At 41.1% G+C, this 23,149-nt stretch overlaps 1 protein-coding gene across 1 annotated transcript in view; it reads right to left on the bottom strand.

Annotated features, from left to right (window-relative positions):
• Positions 1-23,149, bottom strand: part of USH2A (usherin) — a 455,954-nt gene that overhangs the window by 311,363 nt on the left and 121,442 nt on the right. The window contains exon 22 of the mRNA XM_088666687.1: positions 7,488-7,618. Within this exon, the coding sequence (XP_088522813.1) occupies positions 7,488-7,618 (131 nt within the window). The remainder of the gene's footprint in view (positions 1-7,487; positions 7,619-23,149) is intronic.

Genomic DNA, 23,149 nt, shown 5'->3' with positions numbered 1-23,149 from the left:
TTGCTGCAGCCACATTGTAAACAGTTTTAGGTTCCAAGTCTTTTTTTCAGATTTTTTAAAAAATGTTTTATAAATGAAATGTAAGCCACCTTAAGACCTATTAATTGGAAATCCTAGTTAAAAATGAGAGAAAGTACAGTGGTACCTTGGTACACCTCCGTTGTCATACGTTTCAGTTCTCGAACACCAAAAACCCGAAAGGAAATGCTTCTGTTTTCGAACGTTTTTTGGAACCTGAACCTGTGACGCAGCTTCCACTGAGTGCAAGAAGCTCTTGCAACCAATGGGAAGCTGTGCCTTAGTTTCCAAATGTTTTGGAAGCCAAACGGGCTTCCAGAACAGATTATATTCGAGAACTGAGGTACCTGTACCACTGTACTTGTGTTATTATAGCTCTACTAATGTGTATGGTGACATATAATAAAACTCTAATATCTATGAAGCTCAACAAAGAAGCATTTCTTACATTTGTTTCAAATTTGTATGTCAAGACTAGCATGGGCACTATTGTTAGCTGTGGTTTCGTCTTCTTTTTTGGATGCTTGCTTTACAGAGAGGCACTACAATCAAAACTCCTGCTGGGCTGGGGAGTAGAGAAGGAATTGGGCAGAAGTGACCCTGCAACTAGTTCTGCCAGACTCCACCAATGCAGAGCTCCTTGTTATGCCTGCATACATGGTCACTGACAGGATCCCCACCAACAGCAGCCCACAATAAGTTCTGCTATTGGTTGAGGATAAGATGTGGAGGAATGAGGTTCCCTTTCCTCCACTAGACCCCAAGGCTGCCTGACTGCCATCATGCAGCAACATCAGGCCCAATTCAGGCTCAGTTGCTAAGCCAGTGCCAGGCTGGTACAGGAATCTGTCTAACCTCCTCTCAACTTCCATGCCAACCAGTGGTGGATCCTGGTGCTCCATCAAGTTCCTCTACTTCCTGGACAGGGTTTGGTTTGCAGCCTAAACCAGAAGAAGAAACCATGAGTGCCATCTGACTAAATCATACTTTGAGTCGACCCAGTGAAATCAATGGGCCTAATTGCAGGCGGAGATGAAACAGCATACAGGGGGGAGGTTCAAAAAGTATCTACATGCTTATAGAATAACTTGCACCTAAATATTAGTAAGATAAAGCAGATGGCGTTGGACATCCGGAGGAAGAGAGGGGAACCTGCCCCATTGTATATCGGGGGGGGGCTGTATGGGGAGAGTCTCCTCCTTTAAATTCCTGGGAGTTTACCTTAGGAGGACCTCACTTGGAAAATTAACATAACACAGGTGGTCAGAAAGGCCCAACAGAGACTCCATTTCCTCAGGGTCTTGCGAAAGAATAATGTTAAACAACAATCATATTGTATCACAGTGTGGTATGCTGGCCTGACAGACACGGACAGAAAGTCTCTACAGAGGGTGGTGAATACAGCACATGATATTATGGGCTGTCCCTTGAGTCCACTAGTAACATTGCAAGGGATCGTTGCCTTAGGAGATTGAGAAAAATTATCAGGGATGACTCACACCCCGGCCATCAACTCTTTAATTTTCTACCCTCGGGCAGGAAATATAGAAGTATAATCAGCCGTACCAACAAGCTAAAAAATAGCTTCTATCCATGGGCTGTTAGGCTGTTGAACGAAAAATAACATAACAAAATTGACTTGCAAGGTGGTGTGTTGTTTGGTAAGAGATTGAGTGTTGGGGGGAGGCTCATTTAATTTCATTGTACACAGGTTGTACAATGACAATAAAGGTATTATTATTATTATTATTATTTAGTCACGAATAATTTATGTCCACTAATTTCAGTGCATCTATTCTGAGTATGACATAGTTAGGTAACACCCATCAATACTAGAACTTAAAGATCGCTTGGACATATGTAGGGAGCTTTCTTCTTACATGATGGAACTTTTCACTTTTACTACTTGTTAATAAAAGCTCTCATGAACTCATGGAACTAATTTCATGGTTCTTTGAATCCTGGTCTGAGCCATTTTCACTTCACTTTCCAAGAACCATGTTTGGACACAGGTTTGGACACTAAGGCTTGAGCACCAAGCTTCTGCTCCATTCACATAAGAGGATGTGATTCGCTATAACTCCCTTTCCATCTGCAGCCCCCAACACTTATTCCCATACTATTCTCCAATGCCCAGGAACAGATTTTAAGTTCTTTTAAGTTCTTTATAAAACATTTCCAACTTATTTCCATGGTATTGTGATATCTTTGTTTTTCTGAAAACAACTCTGACACATCCAGAGTTCTGTTTTATACGCCAGTTCACGCCTGGAAAATAAATTATTCAAACAGATGCACATTATAGTGGAAAGTTCAAAACATGTATGTTTACTAGATGTAGGTGGGAATGCAATTTGTATGTACTGTATAGTGGAATGTGCCTCCTACTGACATGCTTTGCTGGCAAGATGTGCACTTAGATGCTCATTCCAACATGTGTTCTGATGTGATTCAACATCCACTTTGTTTCTCTCTCTGGTGAGTTTGCGCAAGAGTTTGCACATCCACCTACTGATTATTTTTCTCCCCCTGGTAAAAAGTAAACAAGACAGAATTGGACATAAGGAAGGTCCAGGTAATTGCTCGTACCAGTGAAACAATATCTGTGTTGGAAATCGAACTGTCAGATTACCACGGTATCCCTACTTTTCAGTAGAGCTGCAGGAGAAATAAGATCAACATTTCAACTTCACTTTATTTCATCCGAAGTTCCTTTTGCAGCTCAGAGTAGGGGAATGTAAAAGGGGAAGGGGAAGGTGTTAGTGGGTCCTAGCTCTGTGTCCAAAGACAGAAAAATCAATAGCGCTTTTTTTTGACACTAATTGCATCATTTTTCAAACACTGCAGATTATTTATGGAAAGCTCTTTGCAGCACCATGCCTAGCAGCTTGAGGAAGAGTATATTGTCAAAAGTGGATGTAGAATCTGTATTTGGATAAATGATGGCTGTCTTGGAATAATTAGTCCAATCCTTAAAAGAACAATCGCACACCCCAAGACAGCATGTGATAGCATTTGTAGGAGACAGCTTTCTGGTATCGTTTGTATGTAAGAAGTGCATTTAAAACTAAACTTCTGTATAATCATAATTTTCTCCATTTGTATTAAAACAAATGTATCCAAACACATACATAATTGTAACCTATTACACAAGAGTCATGTTTTTAGTGATCTGAATGACTAACGGTCTGGTAAATGAACTCTATAAATTTTAGATTTGTAGGAAGCAAAGCAGATGTAAGCACAATACTAAAAACAACAGGAAAACGCAATGACAGTGCTCACACACTCATTCTAGAATGAATGTGTGTTATAGGGAACTTCTTGTTTAATTAGTGTTTGTTCTTTATGAAGGAGGCTGTAATAAAATATATTATCTGGGGACATATCCAAATTAAGATTCATATTATGTACAGCTTTGTGGAAAGGCAAAACAGTATCAAGCAGCCCAACATGTTTCACAGAAGTCAAAGTTAGAATGGCACATAAATAATAACAGCAGATTCAGTGCATGATGCATTATCAAGCATGTTTTCAGCAGCCATCAACAATCACACAGGCTATGTCAATCAGACCCGTGTCTAAGATTTGTTCACGTCTGCCGCTACAGTAGGAGTGTCTTGGACAAAGATGCCCAAATATTAGTCTAAAATACAAGATAAATGATACAGCAATGACAATATAATTTTAAAACAAAATATGTTGCTACATAAAAGCTGTTACTTAGTAGTTAAATGACCTGTTTCCTCCTAGCTCTTCTTTTCTCAAGTACACTGGATTACTAGAGATAAAATCCCAAGCATTTTCAAAAGGTATATATGCTTATTTTCAAAAAGAGTAAATATTGCTTTTCGTCAATCTGATATATTGGTACACAGAGAAGTTCTCTGTCCCACGAGAATGCATTTTACAGGCCAACAAGCTTTCCGTTTCATACACTATTTTTTATTGTCTTCCACCCTATTTCAACATTTTAATATTTTACAAACACACATTTCATTATCGTAGTTTAATAATTAAAACCAGAACCGGTGTCATGCCCAATTAATGTGCCCTGGTAGCATGCCCATTAGTTTTTCCATTAGTGAATTCAACAATACTAATGGGATTACTAGCATGGGATGCTAATTGGGCGTGACATAAGAAACTGGCTTACTTCTTAGCATACCCTTGCTAATGATGAAATTAATGAGCATTTTATTAAATGCTGTCTCATCAAAGTGTACTTAGTTAGCGTTAAAATTGTTACAAACGATGCTGCATGCCAAAGATGAGGTGTCTACAAAAGTGATTCTTTATATGTTTTGGCAACAATCTGGAGCATTTTATTTTATTCATCAGAAATCATATTTGTAGCAACACAATTTCAACATTTTAAGCTACATAAGGGAATATCCCAACCAGAGTTGAAAGTTGGAGAAAATCACTCTGCAGATATGAGACACATTCCTCTGAATGCTTCTGTAACATGTTAAAAGCTGAATGGCTACAGTCCACAACCCATTTACTTTGTAACAGTGCTGTCAGCTCTAACAGGAATTGCTTTGGAGTAAAAGAATTTCAACTATAGTAATCACATTTAAATATTCTGAGATAAGCAAGATTTGGACAAGAACAGCCCTTATAAAAAGCTATAGAAAGAAGCAGTCTCTCCAGGAGAAAACCCTTGCATTCTCGTGCCAGTTATGTGAGGGACACAGGTGGCGTTGTGGGTTAAACCACAGAGCCTAGGGCTTGCTGATTAGAAGGTTGGCGGTTCGAATCCCCGCGACAGAGTGAGCTCCCGTTGCTCGGTCCCAGCTCCTGCCAACCTAGCAGTTCGAAAGCATGTCAAAGTGCAAGTAGATAAATAGGTACCGCTAGAGCGGGAAGATAAACAGCGTTTCCTGGTTCGTCAGAAGCAGCTTTGTCATGCTGGCCACATGACCTGGAAGCTGTACGCTGGCTCCCTCGGTCAATAATGCGAGATGAGCGCTGCAATCCCAGAGTCGGTCACAACTGGACCTAATGGTCAAGGGTCCCTTTACCTTTACCTAGAAAGGGAACTGCACCTCTTTTTTTAAAAAAGTGATTCTTCTCTAGATCCTTCTATGGTCTCCTCATCTAAAACTCTAACTTTTCACTAGTGGGGGATGAAAACTCCCAATGACCAATAAGATTAATTATCAGTAAATGTATTTGTGGCAAGAGGAGGCTAGATTTTCTTGCTGTGGTGTGTCCATGTCAGAAGGCTCCACCTCCATATGATGTTCTGAGTCCAATGAAAGAACTGAAGGCAAGATGCAGTTGAACAGCTCGATTTATATATCCTAAGTGTCCACACAGCACAACAGAAAGTCCAGGGGCATGTACAGCTCCACTACCCCTAACACTACAAAACAGCAACAACTCTTTCTAAGGTTCTTCAGGTGAGTATATTTCTTCTAATTCCGAAGACATCACAGAGTGCCTTCTCAACTGCTTCAAGTTCTGATTTGTCTCAATTTGGGTCTCAGAGAGCAGGATCTAAATGTCCAGGTTGACAATTGATCCATTCAGGCACAAATATCACCTCCCTGCACCCACCCACACCCGGTCTACGTGAACCCAATTAGCTGACTCAGGGAGGCTGGGAAGGTGGATAAGGGCTAGCATTCTTCTCATATATTAGTTGTCTAATATATTTCCCTCGGTGCCCTCCTGGGAAGGGTCTCTTCATCATTCCACGTTATAAGCTCCCTATGTATCCAGACTCCTGGGTAAGAGATGTACCTTCAAACTGCCTGACCAGCCCTTCTAGTGGGCTCCTGAGGCTTGCCATTGAATTGCTGGCTAGGGGCCTTCCTGGGAGAATGCAAGGCTGGAGGTATGTTGGCTCTTCCCCAGGCCTGACTTCAGTCTCCAGCAGCCACACCACTTGCCTGGATGCAAAGTTGCTTCCTCTCTGCCCCAGCTAGCTCCTACATGGGCATTCCTCAGCCTTTCTTCCTACTTCCAGCCCCCCAAATTCTGCATCTTTTATTTCCACCCTACTCTTCCTAGTGCCTTTTCTGCCCACACCCAAAATCTTGTGGTGTATGTTCATCAGACCTATTAGGATGGTGAGCAGGGCTGCAGCACTCCACATTTTTCTCTGTAGCAGGAGCTGACCCCACCACAGTGACCTGACACAGTGCCCAATGGGGGCTGCTTCTGGTAGTAGGAACAAGCAGATGAGCAGCAAGGACAGTGGTGATAGAAACTGCACTGGGGAAAACTTTGGCAGCTTTTCATAGTTGGTCATCAAGCCCATTAGGTATCTACTAAAAGTCAGGACCGGAGTCAGCATCTGGTGTCCTTAAGCAGCTGCTAGGGCTTCAGCTGTTCCCTGGTAAAGTCCAACGTTGATGCTTGCGCTGTGCCTCTTTTTTTAAAAAAAAACAAAACACTCTGGTGCACCAGAACACACCATGCCCAGGGCCTCATCAATCCTGGAACTGTAACCTGTAGCCTCCATGCAAGAGTGATGTAAGGACTATATCATACGCCAGGAACAAATAACAAGGGGCAAGTCTTAGCTTCCAATAATAATAATAAAACCACTGTAATATTGCTAAATTGGCTTAGTCATTAACTTGCTAGCCATCCTATTGTTGGAAATTAGATGATGGACTAGCAAAGCAGTTGCTGTGTTGGTACAAAACTTCACGTCACAGTGTATTTGTCAGTTTTTACGATGCCACATGACTTGTCCTTTTTGTCCATTTTTTGCGTGTGGGGGACAATAAGCCTAAATCTGATCTGCATTTAACTGGTCTGGTCTGGTCCCTACCCTTTAACAAGTGCAGCTCACAGAGCAATATATTCAGGAATGCTTCCAGAATTCTTGCCACACACTGGCAGCAAAAAAAAGATATGCTGTACTCCACACTGGTGACACAGTCATAAGAAAGCCCTTAATATATGTAATATATTCAAAATCTACATTATTCTAATTTCTTTTCAAAGTTTCTTCTTAGGCTGTCTAATCATAGGTTTATTTTTCTTCTGCCAAGCATATATTTGAATTAACATGTACACCTTTTAATACAGTATTTTTTTAAAAAAAACTGCCGATACTGACATTTGTGTTATTTTTACATAATAAACAGTTCTTTATTTCATTAGATAATGTAGTTTTAAAAGGAGTGTTGTCAGCTTTGCAGAGCTTGAGATTATGTTACTGAAGTTCTGTCTCCATCCACAAAGATCTTGAGTTATACAATCTTAGTGTCAGTATTTCATGGGGGCCAAACAATTTTAATGCAGAAATTTAACTCAATTTGACTTCGTAACTTATTAGTAATTCAGTGCCAGAGAAGTAATAGGTTTTAAACTTCTGTCCTCTAACAAACCTCACTACATTCAATTTAAATGAACCCATTAACCTATTAATTAATAAGCAGAAAAAGAAGAAAAATCATATCATTAAAAGGCATAAAATGCTTTTGAGACTGGCAAATTTACTATACCTGAGGATCAAAGAGAAAGTAAGGACGTCCCCTCTGCAACTGAAGTACAATATATTCCTCTTGATTCCCAGGTGAAACGGAGAAAAGAATAAGACCATCAAGTTCCTTAGTTCTAAAACTCACTTTAATGCCTGGTTAGAAATAAAAGGATATTATTTACCTCTCAGTTTTTCATGCATTCATAGAAATCAATGTGTCTGATAAGAAACAAAAAGCCAGAACTATTATCCAGGAGGACCAGGGGGAATTTGTGCACTTGAAGCACATGATCCAATTTACATGAGTAAATATGCTAGAAGAATTACCTGCTCGGGTGTTGTTTTCTAAAAATGTACCTCATGAAAGATGAAGTTCCCTTGTCCATCTGCTCTACCTTTCCTCCTACCAGTAATAAAGATGGTTTATTCCTGTGCTGTGTGAAACTCCACCTATTTTAACGAGTCTTCCCTTTCCACAAAAGTGGTATTTTCTTCTGCCTCGTTTTTGGAGAATGGAAGAACTTTGAAGGAATTCCATTAGAGGCAGGTGTGTGTGTTACACTTGCCTTATTAAATGTACAAAATAGAAGACTGGGGGCTCTTTGTACACAGGCTTACATTCTGCAGGACCTCCTAGAGTGACCATGTGACCCCATAACCTGAGATGGTTACTCTAGGAAGTAATGTAAGCCTTTGTACAAAGAACCCCACACTGTATTTTACTGTCATGGAGAATAAACACTTGGTGAATTTTATGCCTCAGGTGTCAAAAGAAGTTGACTGGCTTTGGATAGTACTATGTGTCTTGACATGAAGCAAGGGATGCAATTTGCTGCTCCGCCTCAGGCAGCAAAATGTCTTGGGCTGGCCTTGTCTACAATTATGGCTGCTAGGCAGGAAAAAGCATGTACTGAGGAGGACAGTGAAGAGTAAGCATTTGATGAGGAGTAAGCATTTGATGAGGATTTTATTGACACAATTTTGGCACTTATGCGACAAATATTAAAATTATTTGTGGGATTCCATGCTGTTTTCAACAAGGGCAGTTATGATTAACAATGTGCTCTCACTTCGTATCTACTCATACCCATGTCCTTGTGATTCCCCCTTAGCACATTAAACACAGAGCAGGCTAATTTATTGGGTTTTACCCAGCTGTAGCAAATGAATCAACTTCTTCATATTCATTTTTCCCTTCCTTTGCCAGGCAGAAAATAATAAGTAATGGGAAGCTCTTTGTGTAGACAGAAACTATTATGAAAAATTAAAGAATCATAACTGCAACACGTATTCATATTACATAAGGCTACTAATTACCTCACGCCACAAACAATATCCTTTGACCCACAGACTTTAATCATGCCACAGGTTGTCAACGAATGCATCACAGTGTACTCACAAATATTAAGACGTTCACTTGAGATAATGAACATCAATCATGCTATTAAAGTAGCTGTTCAGAGCTATGCAACAACTGACTTTGAACAAACATAACAGGGGATATAATCAAAATCTCCTTTAGTGTTCAGGTGGCATTTCGGAGGGCTAGGGGTGGCACAAAGAAAAAGGAGAACTGGAGGGAAAAACAGAGAAATTTGTCCTCAGGGCGATGTCATGGTTACTTAATTCCTGATTATTCCTTTACATATATTTACCTTTTTAAAACTGATTGCTACTAAAATATTGAAGGCAGATTAAAAATACATAAAAACCAACATTAAAACAAATAATAAGAGACACAAGGTAAAAGAGTCAGCTTCAGTAATTGCCTGACAGCCCTGTAAATAATACCTAAACTCTTGACAGTATTTGTACTAGTGTGTTTGGTAGTGATACTGGTGTGGCATGTCATGTTCTAAGAACATCAAGTTTTGAGGCATTGGTCTATTGCAGAGCTTTGCAAACAGTGTATTGCAAACATTAGTGTGCTGGCTGCAGTGTGTAGATGTGTCATGTGATTCAGTAAGATCCTCTTGCAGAGCTTCATTCAAAGTGCTCTCTTTCTATCTGTGTTGCTTTGCCAGCATATATGGGACCCAGGTGGCGCTGTGGGTTACTGAGCCTAGGGCTTGCTGATCAGAAGGTCAGCGGTTCGAATCCCTGTGACGGGGTGAGCTCCCGTTGCTTGGTCCCTGCTCCTGCCAACCTGGCAGTTCGAAAGCACGTCAAAATGCAAGTAGAGAAATAGGAACCGCTACAGCGGGAAGGTGAATGGCATTTCCGTGTGCTGCTCTGGTTCGCCAGAAGCGGCTTTGCCATGCTAGCCACATGGCCCGGAAGCTGTCTGCGGACAAACGCCGGCTCCCTCAGCCAATAACATGAGATGAGCGCTGCAACCCCAGAGTCGGTCACGACTGGACCTAATGGTCAGGGGTCCCTTTACCTTTACCTATGTTACAGAAAACACATTAGATCTCTATCAAGTAGCTGCCACATGCTACCTGTAACATATAGCTGGACCCTTAATTGAGAAGCTTTGAATATTATTATATTAAATAAAGGCTAGAGCTAGATGGTGAAAGGTCTCTTTAATATATTTTTTCAGCCCTTTCCTACTGATTGCTGATTTCATATATTTTATTCTATTCTCTTCATTGTTCTCAACTTTCCACATCACTCTGCCATACACTGTCTGTGTTTTGCTGGATGGCTCTAAGCTGAAAAACTATGTAGCCTTACTTTCGACCCAGAGGTATGATACCTTCTGCAACAAAACTATCTTTAGGAATAGTGAACAAGTGATTTTTCATGGAAATTGATAGTAGTGCAAATATAGCCAACTTAACTTTGCTGGTAGCAGAAAAAGGAACATTCCTTGGATTGGCTTCAGAAAAGTACTATCAGAAGGGGCTATCATGAGATGGCTTTTGGCATGCTCCATCCCCTAAACCCTCCCAAACGCTTTCCTGATAGTTGGAGAACCCAAGTGAATGGGGTGGGCTGAGGCCCTGGGGAGACCAGATGAGGAAGACTGCCGACTTTCACATGGAGACTCCTTTCATGAGCGATATTTTGTGATACTTTCTTAAAGTAGTAACTGTGATCTGGGGCAGATTTGAAATATATATTCAACTAATTACTCCCCCCTGCCCCCATTATTATCATTGCAATATCTCAAAGCAACCAGAAGCTTAAGGAGGTCAATCTAAAAAGGGTAAAGAAAAGGAATTGTAAACAAATCTGAATGTGGGTGGGTGGCTGAATAAAGGAATTAATAAAAGGACCAAGGAATGGTGTTCTATACATCCTATCATCCTGGATCAAGGAAACCATCTTGATTTAGACTCAAGTACATTCTGTTATGTTAAAGTGACAAATTTGATACCTGTTATTTTTTTGCCACCCCATTATACCCACTACTGGTAAAACAAACAGGACATTTTAGCTTTAATCTTCTTACTACATAACCCAAATAACTTCAGTCATGTTTGCATTAATGTTGCATTAATCATGTTGTTGCGTATTAATGAGTTTTCAGGCTATGCTAATTACTGTCATAGATTCTGCAGCAGCCCATTAAATATACAAATTACAGAATTAAAGAGCCAGAGCTCTTCATGATTAATCTTTAAATGGAGAAAAACTAATGATGTCTGTACAAAGTTTCTCTCTACTTTGGGCTGACTGAGCCCAATGAGCAATCAATTAGAGTATTTGAGGAATAAGAAACCTCTAAGATAGTGTAAAGGGGCTTTTTTTTGCACAGTTATTCAAAACAGACATTGGGGATAAAACCTTTTCAGTTTTTCTACTATACAAACATTTATAACATCATCCAATCTTTAAGACTTTTTAAAGTGTCTTCAGGCTTGTATTCATTATTATGTACCCACTGGAAGCAGCTGCCTGCCTCTGTATGAATATAGTAAATCAATCTTCTCTTTTTAGCAAGGACACCAGTCCTGTTGCTCTCTAGTTAAGAAGATTTACAGCAAACCTTGGTGAAAACAAAGGCGAGATAAGTTTAGAGTCATTTGATAAGATTTGATGTATTAGAAGCACTTTCCCCTCCTAGCTCCTGAATGATGTTTTGTTTAGGAAGAGAACAATGGCTAGTGGTTAGGGATTGTAAATTAAGAGAGATGGATTCTGCACCAAGTTCTGCCACAGACACAGAGTAGGGCATTAGTCAAGTCATTTAACTTCTCCTGGCCTAATTTCATGGACCATCTGTAAAGTGAAGGTTGGTACTCTTCATGCATCTAATTTCCAACATATCAAGAGAGTGGGGGTGAAATAATGCAGTTAATTATCAACATTTTTATATTATATAAACTGCATCCTCAGATACAACTAGGGTGCCTAAAACCAATATATATTTTTACTTATCTCTAGAAATATGAATGACATATGCAATCATTACCAACTGGACTGGATGCATAAGTCACAGAAATAATATTTCATGGGCAAATGTCCTGCACAGCCAGTAATAGTACCACTCAAGAATACCTCGTAACTAGGAAAGCTTGAGGATTTTATATGCTCCACCTTTTGAAACAAACATAGCTGATTTGTACCACAAAGGGTCATTGCAGGTTGGAAAGTATATATGCAAATTCACAGTTCTACAAACCTTTCACTGCATAATCCATCTGCTATTATTATTATTATTATTATTATTATTATTATTATTAGTTTATCCAAATACCCTCTCTGTCTTCCCGCCTCCTCCTCTTCTTTTTTACAGCTTCAGGCTGCTTGGAGCAACTACAGCAGTGTTAAACTGCTGTACAAGCTGAAATGCTTGTGAAAAAGCTCCAGGAAGCAGCCAAATATCTTTATGTGCTGTCCCTTCATGGATAATTGTACAGAAAAAAAGATGGCTGCCCCCATGTGTCCATGGAAGCCACCAGCATTTTTTCCTACCAGATCTGTAATGAACTTTTCATTTCTTAGAGCATTTTCACAAATATTTTAAAACCACAATGTACTGCACTGTGCTTCCTAGATGCGCCAAGCAGTGTGAACTTGTAAAGAATATAACCGCTTTATAATATGGAAGGAAGGAAGGATAAAATGACCAACCTCTTGAAAATGTATACAATTTTATAATTGAGAATTTAAGCACTTGAAAATGAGATGAAACAGACTTCCTATCAGTTATGTGTGAAAAAGACATGGACCAACTTAAGCCTGATCTGCCCTTCCCTATTCACAACACAGGGTATCTTCACAGGACAATTTCAATACCTGTGAGAGAAAAGTTGGACTCTGGTAACATCCTGCCTGGATTACTGCAGTGCATTATGTGGATAGCTGGGAACAGTTGTTCCATGAAGAGTCTCCCAACACCTCTCAACACCTTAACAAACTACTGTATAATTTCCAGGAATCTTTGGGTTATGCCATGATTGTTAAAGTGGCATAATAATGGTTTAAATGTGCGGTCTGACTGTGACATTTGTCTTCTGCCTCAGGTGCACTAGACTTATCTTGCCAGGATTGGACTTCACTGGCAACCTGATACAACTAGAATACACTTTTCTGTGGAACTTTGAACTTCAGTAAAATATAGCACTAATGTAAAACATACACACTTAGGAGATATGTAAGCAAGTCAAAAGGAATTTTTCTTTATAGTTTCTAGGATTGTTGGTCTTCTACTTCTCATTCCCTTTTTTTAATTAAAAAAGAGCAGAGGTTAGAGTCAGTGTTGTTTATCCCATGATAAGAGATAATTTAAGCAAGCTACATGAAATAAACAGCTTTGTATTCATAATATCCACAGAGCTTAAACTGTAAGGGACTTAACCCATCTTGAAGTCATCCAAATAACTAATTGGTGATCTCTTTGATTTCCATTGTTAGGCTCAGCGTAAACCTGTGTTTAATAATGGCTTTAGTAATACAAACATTGCTCAGGCAAAAAGTAATTAAACTGACTGAGGGGGAAAGACCATGACTAGAGCTGGGTAAAATACAAATACATCAAAATTAAAGTCAGTGTAATGATCTGAAACATGACAAATTTAGACAACAAGTACTCCAGCCAAGGCAGAATCTGGACACGTTACGATTTAGAAGAGTTGAAAGCATACATAAAGTAGAAATTCTGCAGTGAGTGAGGCTGCTTATTGATTAGGCTAAGCACATGGTGAATAAAAGATTAGGAGTGATCTGAGACAGATAATAAGCCAAAGTGAAAGCATAGAATCATGAGGAAGGAAAACCAATGGTACTCAAAAAAATGTATTGAACTGGTTTCCAAAATTCCTCACTAGCTTGTAAATAAATTTTCCTTGAACCTCTTAATTTTGTCTTCTCTCATCTTCCTGTACAGCACGGATCGCCCTTCCTAATTAAAGGAGACATGAAGTCACAAGTTTAAGAAAAACTAAACCTGAAAAGTTATTTGATCCGACTACAATGAGACAAAGCAAAAGGTCAGCAAAAATCAAGGAAGAAATTCAGTAGGAATTGCAAGTCATGACAGAAGTGCAGGAAGACCAAGCTACATCTAGCCTATCCCAAACTTTCAAAGCAGAACAACAAACTCAGCAACAAATCTGCCAAATGCTAATGATTCTACCAAGGAGGCAATAATTGAAAGTAAGAAATATACAATATTTCATCCTGTAGTGTTTGCTGTGCCATTTCCCCTAATTATTCTTGACACAGTGATCTTCTTCAGTAGAGACATAAAACAGTTTGCTTCACTCAGAATAAATAAACTCACCAAACTTTTGTGTGGAAAACTATTTGGTATGGGGACTCTGAAAATCTAATGAAAAAGAAAAAGCCCTTCAAGTTTCTGATCACATTTCAATCAAATACAGATGCATTTTCTTCTGATGATGATTCAGCTACATAACTTGCACATCCAAATTCTCTCAATACAGTAGTTAGTGACCTTTTTCTTCAGTTGTTTTACTGTGCTTCATAAAATGATTATTTTCAAAGGACTGTTGCATTAAGTTTCCTTTTCCTTTTCTAATGAGAAAAGCATAACAGTAAAATAGGCTGGATGTTGCAGCTATAAATCAGCTTTTCCAAGATGGAGACTGCAAGCAGAGTAAAACTCTGTTAGGTACACTCCTAATATCCTATGACAATGAAGCAATGGCTGCTCCCTGTTTGAGGACCTTTCCATGCTTACAATGAAATAGTTTCTGTTTAATCTAATGTTTTTAAGAATGAATTTGCAGCTGACTGTCTGCACCCTTGGTCACATGTCACTGTTATTAGAAAGTTAGTCTGGAGGTTTCCTTTTCACATTAAAGATGGGTTGTGCCTGAACTGAGAAAAGTTCTGTGCCTATAGACACACCTCTTACATACTATAATGTTCTTCCACCCAGTAAATGTCGAAGTTAGGCGTATGCACACAGGGGTAGGTAGCCCTTTAGCTGCTATTTATTTCTTTAAACCTAGTATTCCAGAATTCTAAACTTGTGGGAGTGCATGAGATTAGAGGAGGAACTATATGTCTACCTGAACTACAACAAAAAATGTTACTGTGATGAAATTTGGTGGGCAGATAACAACTGCGAAGACGATCCGTTCCGCGGTGCTCTTCGTAAGTCGAAGTCTTCAGTTGTCGAAGCGCCCATTCTGCGCATGCGCGAAGCGCAATTTTGTGCTTCTGCGCATGCGCTGACCGCACACGCCACTTCTGCGCAGGCACAGAATGTGCGTGCGGCGAAAAGACTTCCGGGTTCATCGACTTCAGAAGTCGAAACCTTCAGAAGTTGAGTTGTTCAGATGTCGAGGTATGACTGTACTTCGATTCAGTACTATCGTTTCTTCTGAACTGAGCTCACAAACTGACAACTCACACTGGTCACAGGGAAGCAGTGTGAAACAGATTTAAGAATGAAAGAACAAAAGAGCCTGCTGGATCAGACCAATGGCTCATCTAGTCCAGGATCGGGTCGTCAACCGGTGGCCAACCAGATGCATGTGGGAAACCAGCAAGCAGAACCTGGGACCAGAGCACTCACTCCTCCTGTGGTTTCCAGTAATTGGTATGTCCCAAAGCTCACCCTCCAACTCCCACTCCCTCCACACAGAAACCATGATAATACTTATACACGTGTCCCACAAATGAAAATAATTGAGAATCTATTCCAGATCTTTCACAAAAATCAGATTTTTCTTTTCTCGTAGAAGAAAAGGTGGCTTTGGGGAGTATATTGTTCTGGAATACTAGCAGAATAGGGATGATGCTAAGGGCCTAGAGGAAATATCTGGGATGGGGAACCACAACCACAAAGGTAAGTGTGGAAAGGCCATTTGAAAACACAGAAATATCTGCTGTTTGTCTTTGAACTGTGCAAACTATTGTATGGCAAAATAGAGGGGAGAAGCAGGTGGAAACAAAAGGGAGCAGCTATTCCCTTTGAATAGCTGTTATCAAATATAACTGTTATTTGATATAATCTCAAAAAAGCAGTCAGTCTGGGAAGTGTGACTTATTATCACTGTTAGTATTATTACTTACAGTGCTCAATATGGTGAACAGTGACCAAAAAAGAAAGCATGAACAGAAAAATAGGGCTAATAACAAAACCAGTCGAACCATTTTATTCCCAGTAAAGGGGTTTTAAGGCTGATAAAGAGAAGAAATAACTGGATATAGGATCAGATTCATTCCATAACTCTCGGCAATTTGTGTAAAGGCTCAGCTTCTCACTATTTACAGGTAGGTAGCCGTGTTGGTCTGATGCAGTAAAAATAAATAAAAATCCTTCCAGTAGCACCTTAGAGACCAACTAAGTTTGTCATAGGTGTGAGCTTTCGTGTGCATGCACACTTCTTCAGATACACTGAAACAGAAGTCACAGAAGTGTATCTGCAGAAGTGTGCATGCACACGAAAGCTCATACCTATGACAAACTAAGTTGGTCTCTAAGGTGCTACTGGAAGGATTTTTTAATTTTGTTTTGACTTCTCACTATGACATGTGAACATGTTGCTTGGAGCAGGGGCTAAGGACAGTATGGAGAGAGGAACCCTTCAAGATATGTGGGACAAGGCCCTGAAGGACTTTGTAGCTATGCAGCAGTAACTTGAACTGGATGCATATTGGCAGCTAGGGAAATGGAAATGGGATTGACTGAATAGGATTGCATTGGCCTATTTCTATAAGATACATTGCATTAACTAAACCTTTTGTATTGTTTTAAAGGGCACCCTAACATAGTGTGTTACTGTTGGCTCAGAGTAGGTGCATCCTACATACCCTTTAATACTGACTGTGCTATTATTTACAAAGCGCGTAGATTAATGTCAATGTTATCACAATAAAAGGTTAAGAAAAATGAGAATCCAAACAAAATCATATTCCTGGCAAACCAGCATAATGTTCGTCCAGGAAAAATGGGTCACTTACAGAGACCCATCAACATAAAACTACTCATGTCCAGAGGGTTAGATGTGTTAGTCTGTTGCAGCAAAGGCATTTATTGCAGCCTAAGTTTTTATGGGCAGTTTAATTCCACCAATATAATTCCATAGCAATGGGGGAGAGGATCTTAATCCTATACAACTTATAGTGGTTTGATATGGCTGTAGTTACAAAACTGGAGTTTTGCTTAGCCTACTGTCATCTGTGGAAACAGAGCGGTTTGATAATGTGTATGCAGTAAGAAATACAGTGGCACCTCGGGTTACAGACGCTTCAGGTTACAGACTCCGCTAACCCAGAAATAGTACCTCGGGTTAAGAACTTTGCTTCAGGATGAGAACAGAAATCGTGCAGCGGCAGCAAGAGCCCCCATTAGCTAAAGTGGTACCTCAAGTTAAGAACAGTTTCAGGTTAAGAACGGACCTTGTGAGGGATTCCCTGTTTCCCACCCCTCACTGCTTTAACAACAGAGGCTCTCCCTGTGCTTCTCTACAAACAGGAGAAAAACCTCCAGTGTCCAAATTGGACTTGTCTCCAGAGTACCTCAGGCACTGCGTTCAAAACCTATTGCCACCAGTGGGGTCTCCCTCCCTGGGATCCCTACTGCACAATATGCCTCTCCCTTAGGCAACTATGTGGCTCCTTTGGCTTCGGTAACCAGCCCTTTGTATGACAGGAGAAAAAGCAAACAGTTTCCTCTTCCACAGGAAAGCTTTGTTCTCCCCTCTTTGTCACACCTTTGAAGGTACTGAGACACTGCCGAGTCAGTGAACGTTTAAGCACATTTAACTTTATTATTTAACTTATAAACATGAATTTCTCTGGTTCTTAAAAGCACATATCTTCTTTTCATATAACACAGACTTGTTAATACAGCTCCTGCATCCCTCTCTAACACTCTACTCTCAACTGCCAACTCCCAACTGCCAACTCCCAACTCCCAACTGCCATTTAGAATGCCCTCTAGCTCCACCTCCCAGGGAACACCTGCCTATAATGGGAGTGATAGATTAACTCATGATGAACTGGAATCATCATCAGGCACTATTCCGCCACAGACCTCCGGAACAAATTAAGTTCTTAACCCGAGGTACCACTGTATCTGACACCAGCTTGGGATCAAAATGGCCACAACTTTATTGATTACAGATGTAAGTCAGATTTTGGCATAGGCATTGGGTATATATCCTGAATCAGCCAGTCCAATTGCTGGCTGCTATCCCCATCAGGGCCGATCCGGGTGAATGGGTACCACTCATTGGCACAAATTTAATGGGGAAATCCTCCAGGATACCATTCAGGGATGTTCTGTGTCCTGTCAACCCCCATCTAGCCTTTTGGACAGAACACTACCCTGCAGAACAAGTAGAACAACCCAGACTCAAAATATAATCCTTGTAAAGTACTTGATAATTTAAATAAAATTTTAAAAATCTGAGGGCACAATCTGGCAAAAAAAAATTAGTTGTTTTGAGTCCCACTAACTTCCCGATGAGGACCCGATGCTGGACTAGATGAGCCATTGGTCTGATCCACTGGATCCACACTGGAGAGCCAGTGTGGTGTAGTGGTTAAGAGCGGTAGACTCGTAATCTGGGGAACCGGGTTCGCATCTCCGCTCTTCCACATGCAGCTGCTGGGTGACCTTGGGCTAGTCACACTTCTCTGAAGTCTCTCAGCTCCACTCATCTCACAGGCTGTTTGTTGTGGGGGAGGAGGGGAAAGGAGATTGTTAGCCACTTTGAGACTCCTTCGGGTAGTGATAAAGCAGGATATCAAATCCAAACTCTTCTCCTCCTCTTCTTCTTCTTCTTCCAAATAAGCAAAATTAATGGGATTAAATATGGCTGGTTGGTTCATGCCCAATGAGTATAAATCACAGCAGCTGCAAAGAATCCAGTACCACTTTATGGCTCTTTATATTTGTTGTAATAAATTCATTGTAACAGCATTTTCAGGATGGCTTAAGTTATAAGAACAAGATAATGGTATAGTCTGGCTAACGGAAGAACCTCATTCTACTGTCAATATTTCAGGCTGATAAAAAGCTGACCAAGTGTTATCAGTTTTGTGATGAATAAAAGAAAAGGCATGAAGCCATTAGCATTAATGGACTTAGGTAGCTAAAGGCTTGTGTGTTATACTGGGAGTCTAGGGTGGATTGTTGATTTTTAACTTTAAGGACTAAGACATGCCCCCCCCCCCCGCTCTTCATGTTATATATTTTTTCTTTTGCAGAAAGTGTGCATATAATTCGTTTTTTCAATTTTTGTATTATAAAGAAAATTTGGCAAAGTACTTGGTATGATTGGTATTCCATCTTAAGAAAAAAGGGTGGGATCCAACAAGATTTATTACAGAGCTCCACTGAAGTGTTTGAAATACTGTGAGAACACAGAAATGCCTGCTTTTGGTTTTTTGTTTTTTTTTTTAAAAAAGATAAAGTTGTCTGATATAATAACTTCAGGCACAGATTATCTTAGGCCTGCAGCATGACCGATAGACACTCAAGCCTCTGCCATCTAGTGTGTACTTGGGAATAGCTAATGAACAGCATACTTTGTGTGAAGATGCAGATAACTAAAGAGAAATGCTCAAGTAAAACTGCAGAATCTTGAGGGCACGAGAAGTGAAATGAAAAGCAGCTGGTTATTGAGTTATTGTCATTTATGCATACATTTACTGTGTAGTTTACTTTATTCTCTCCCCTGCCCAAGCATCATGACTGATGAACAGAGGCTATGAATCTTTTAAATAAGAACTGAAACAAGTGTGGTCTTCCATTTAGGCTCTGAACAGATCTGCACCTGCTTAATTTTCAACAACATTGCAACATTCCTTTAAAACCATTCACGAGGGGTTAAGTCCAAAGTTTGTGAAACTTCACACACAAGATGGTTCTGTGGGTTGAAGGAGGACTTTCTGCTGCAGTCATTTATGCCCCTGAAAACCTTCTCCAAAGCTTGGGGCTTCCTCTCAAATGGCATGGAAAGTGATGGGCAGACGGTATTAGTGAAAATTTCCGCCCCTTCTGTCTAAAGAAGCATCCAGCCAGAGGCATAGTGTGGGGGTGGGAGAGGGACCACTGACCCGGGTGCACATTTCAGAGGGGGCACAACCAGACACCCCCACAACAGGCTCCTGCATTGAGGCTGGAGCCACTGGGATGGTGTGACGACCCGTGTCCCACTCTCTCTTACTATCACTGCGACACAGGAATCCAGAGGGGAAAACACCCACCCTCTGGTCCTGCCGCCTCAAAAATAAACCCCTTTTACTAATGGGTTTCTAAGTAAGGAGAGCCTTCCAGCCTGCGTGACCTGGTACCTTAAGAAACTCTAGGCTGTCCCCCAGGAATAACCTCTTGCCTCCAGTAAAGGGTCTCCCTCAGTTGGATTCCCCCACTGTAAAAGTTTGCCCTATGCACTCTGGCAACTTCTTGGCACCTCAGGTTACCCTTCTAAGCCTCCTCCATGTAACTTCAGGACACAAACTGCCACCTCCCTGCCTGAGGTGAGTTTTGCCCTCTCTTGAGCCACCACGGTTGTGAGTCCTGGTACCTCGCTGGAAAAATAAAGACGGACCTCTTTTTGGCAAAAACAGAGATGAAGTTTTATTGTGTTAAAAACATAAGTGTTTCTTTAACGTGTCATTTATTAATTAGCTTTGTTCCAGTTGTACAAAATAAACTCAGTCAAACATTTAACTAAAGTTTTCCTAGCCTCTTCACTGTCTTCATACAAGCCACCACATAACACCACACCACATCACCCTCCTCCCTCTCCCTCCTAACTGACCAAACCGACTCTCCCTCCTTTTTTAAAACCGGGCACAGTCCCGCCCCCATCAGAGTTCTATGCCAGTCAGGCTGGAGGTGGGTTAACTCTTTGCCAGCCGGGCAGGAATAAACATTTTTAAAGTGCTTCAATTTGTCACATATCTCCCCCCACCACAAAGACATTGCGTCGGCTTGCTCTTAATTAACTAGAGCAATGCCAAAGCAATGGGCTTGGGGTCCAAAATACTTCAGTGCATTCTATAACATTCATACATATTATAAAGTCAACTAAATTAACATCTCATAAACTTGTACACAGATAAACCATGTTTGGCATGTGTCAGATTATAACGCCTAAGCACAAATGTTCTGCTAGGGTTCCCAACATTTCATATAATAATTCGCACCATTCTATACCTCTCAAAAATACCTGGATAAAGCGTCCGCTATGATGTTTTCCTTCCCACTTATGTGCTTGACATCAAATGTGTAATCCTGTAACTGCATGCTCCACCTGATTAACTTGCTGTTGTTACCCTTCATTTGGTTTAGCCATTTCAGCGGTGAGTGATCGGTATATAGGGTAAACTTTCGGCCCCACAGGTAAGGCTTCAGTTTACCTACGGACCACAAAATCGCTAGGCATTCGAGTTCTATGGTAGAGAGGTGCTTTTCCCTCTCTAATAGCTTCCGGCTGATATATAACACTGGGTGTAAAAAACCTCCTTCTCCCTCCTGTGCCAGCACTGCACCTAAACCAACACCTGAAGCGTCCGTCATTAAATTAAAAGGGCAAAAGAAATCAGGTGCTTTTAAAATGGGATCTGTCATCAGAGCAGCCTTTAAAAGTTCAAAAGCTTGTTGACACTGTGTGGTCCAGATAATCTTGTCCGGGCGGCTTTTCTTTGTACAGTCACTCAACACAGCCGCGTGAGTGCTGAACTGGGGGATAAAACGCCTATAATAACCTATCGCTCCTATAAAGGCACGCACCTGCTTCTTAGTTTTGGGAGCCGGCCAGCTTCTGATGGCTTCCACTTTGTTAGTATCTGGCCTGATCACTCCCCCTCCGAGAACATGGCCTAAGTATTTTACCTGTCTTTTCCCCATCTGACACTTAGCCGCTTTTACTGTTAAACCTGCCGCTTTTATCCTCTGGAAGACCACACTTAGGTGTTGTAAGTGATCTCTCCCCGATGGGCTAAATACCGCTATGTCGTCAATGTACGCAAGGGCGAACGTTTTCAGACCCCTTAGCATCCTATCGATGAGTCGCTGGAACGTGGCTGCCGCGTTCTTTAACCCAAAAGGCAACACTTTAAATTCAAACAACCCATCTCTAGTGATGAAAGCGGTTTTGGGCTTATCTAAGGGATCCATTTCCACTTGCCAGTACCCTTTTGTTAAGTCAAGTGTAGATATATAATTCGCTTTTCCTATGGTCTCAACCAAGTCGTCCACCCGTGGCATGGGGTAAACGTCCGGCACGGTCACCTGGTTCAACTTTCTGAAGTCCACACAGGGACGAAAGGTATTGTCTGACTTCCTGACCAAGAGCAGGGGCGATGACCAGGGGCTGTAAGAGGGCTCAATCAATCCCAGTGCAAGCATCTCCCTGATCTCTGAAGAGACCAAGTCGGCATGCTCTCCCGTCACCCTGTAAGGGGGGGTAGCTATGGGTTTTGCTTCCCCCGTATCTATTTTATGAGTTGCTAGGCTGGTCCTCCCTGGGATGTTTGAGAAGATCTGAGCAAACTGAGCAAGGACTATTTTTAACTGCTCCTTTTGCTCTGGGGTCAGACCTTCATCGAATGACACCTCTGCTAGAGTTGTGCCCTTACTCAGTTCTCCCCACCCAGTTAAATGAATTCCTTGTGTCATCTTCCCCTTTACTTGTAACACCAACTTATTTCTGTCAAAATAAGGCTTAAGTAAATTTACATGAAAGTTTTTACATCGGTTCCCTTCCCCATCTAACTCTACCAAATAGTTCACCGCAGATATCCTCTCGACCACTTTGAAGGGACCGTCCCACGACATCTCCAACTTCTTTCGACGTCTTGTTCTTAACACGAGCACACTGTCACCGGGCTGGAAAGTTCTGTCTCTTGCGTGTGCATCATACCACTGCTTCTGTCGACGCTGTGCCTGCTGCAAGTTGTGAGCAGCTTGCTCCCGTAACTCTTGGAGGTCGCTCTGCAGCTCCTGTAGATATGTCACAACATCAGGGCTGTCGATCTGCTCCTCCCCTGACCACGCTGCTTTCATCAAGTCTAGGGGTCCTCGTGGCTGTCGTCCAAATAGGAGTTCAAAAGGACTGAACCCTGTGCTCTCCTGCGGCACTTCGCGATAACCAAATAGGAAGTGTTGCAGCCTCTCATCCCAGTCGTTAGGATGATTGATGAAATAGGTTTTTAGCATCCGGCTCAGGGTCGAATTAAATTTCTCCGTCAAGCCATTCGACTGCGGATGATAAGCCGTAGTTTTAACATGCTTAATCCCACAAAGAGTTAAAAGCTCTTCCATGGTCTTGGACGTGAAGGATGTCCCTAAATCTGTTA

The sequence above is a fragment of the Zootoca vivipara genome, chromosome 3, assembly GCF_965207765.1.
Source record: "Zootoca vivipara chromosome 3, rZooViv2.hap1.1, whole genome shotgun sequence".
Classification (NCBI taxonomy): Eukaryota; Metazoa; Chordata; class Lepidosauria; order Squamata; family Lacertidae; genus Zootoca; species Zootoca vivipara.
Note: the sequence above shows the minus strand (reverse complement) of the source record. Positions and strands in the feature narration are given on the sequence as shown.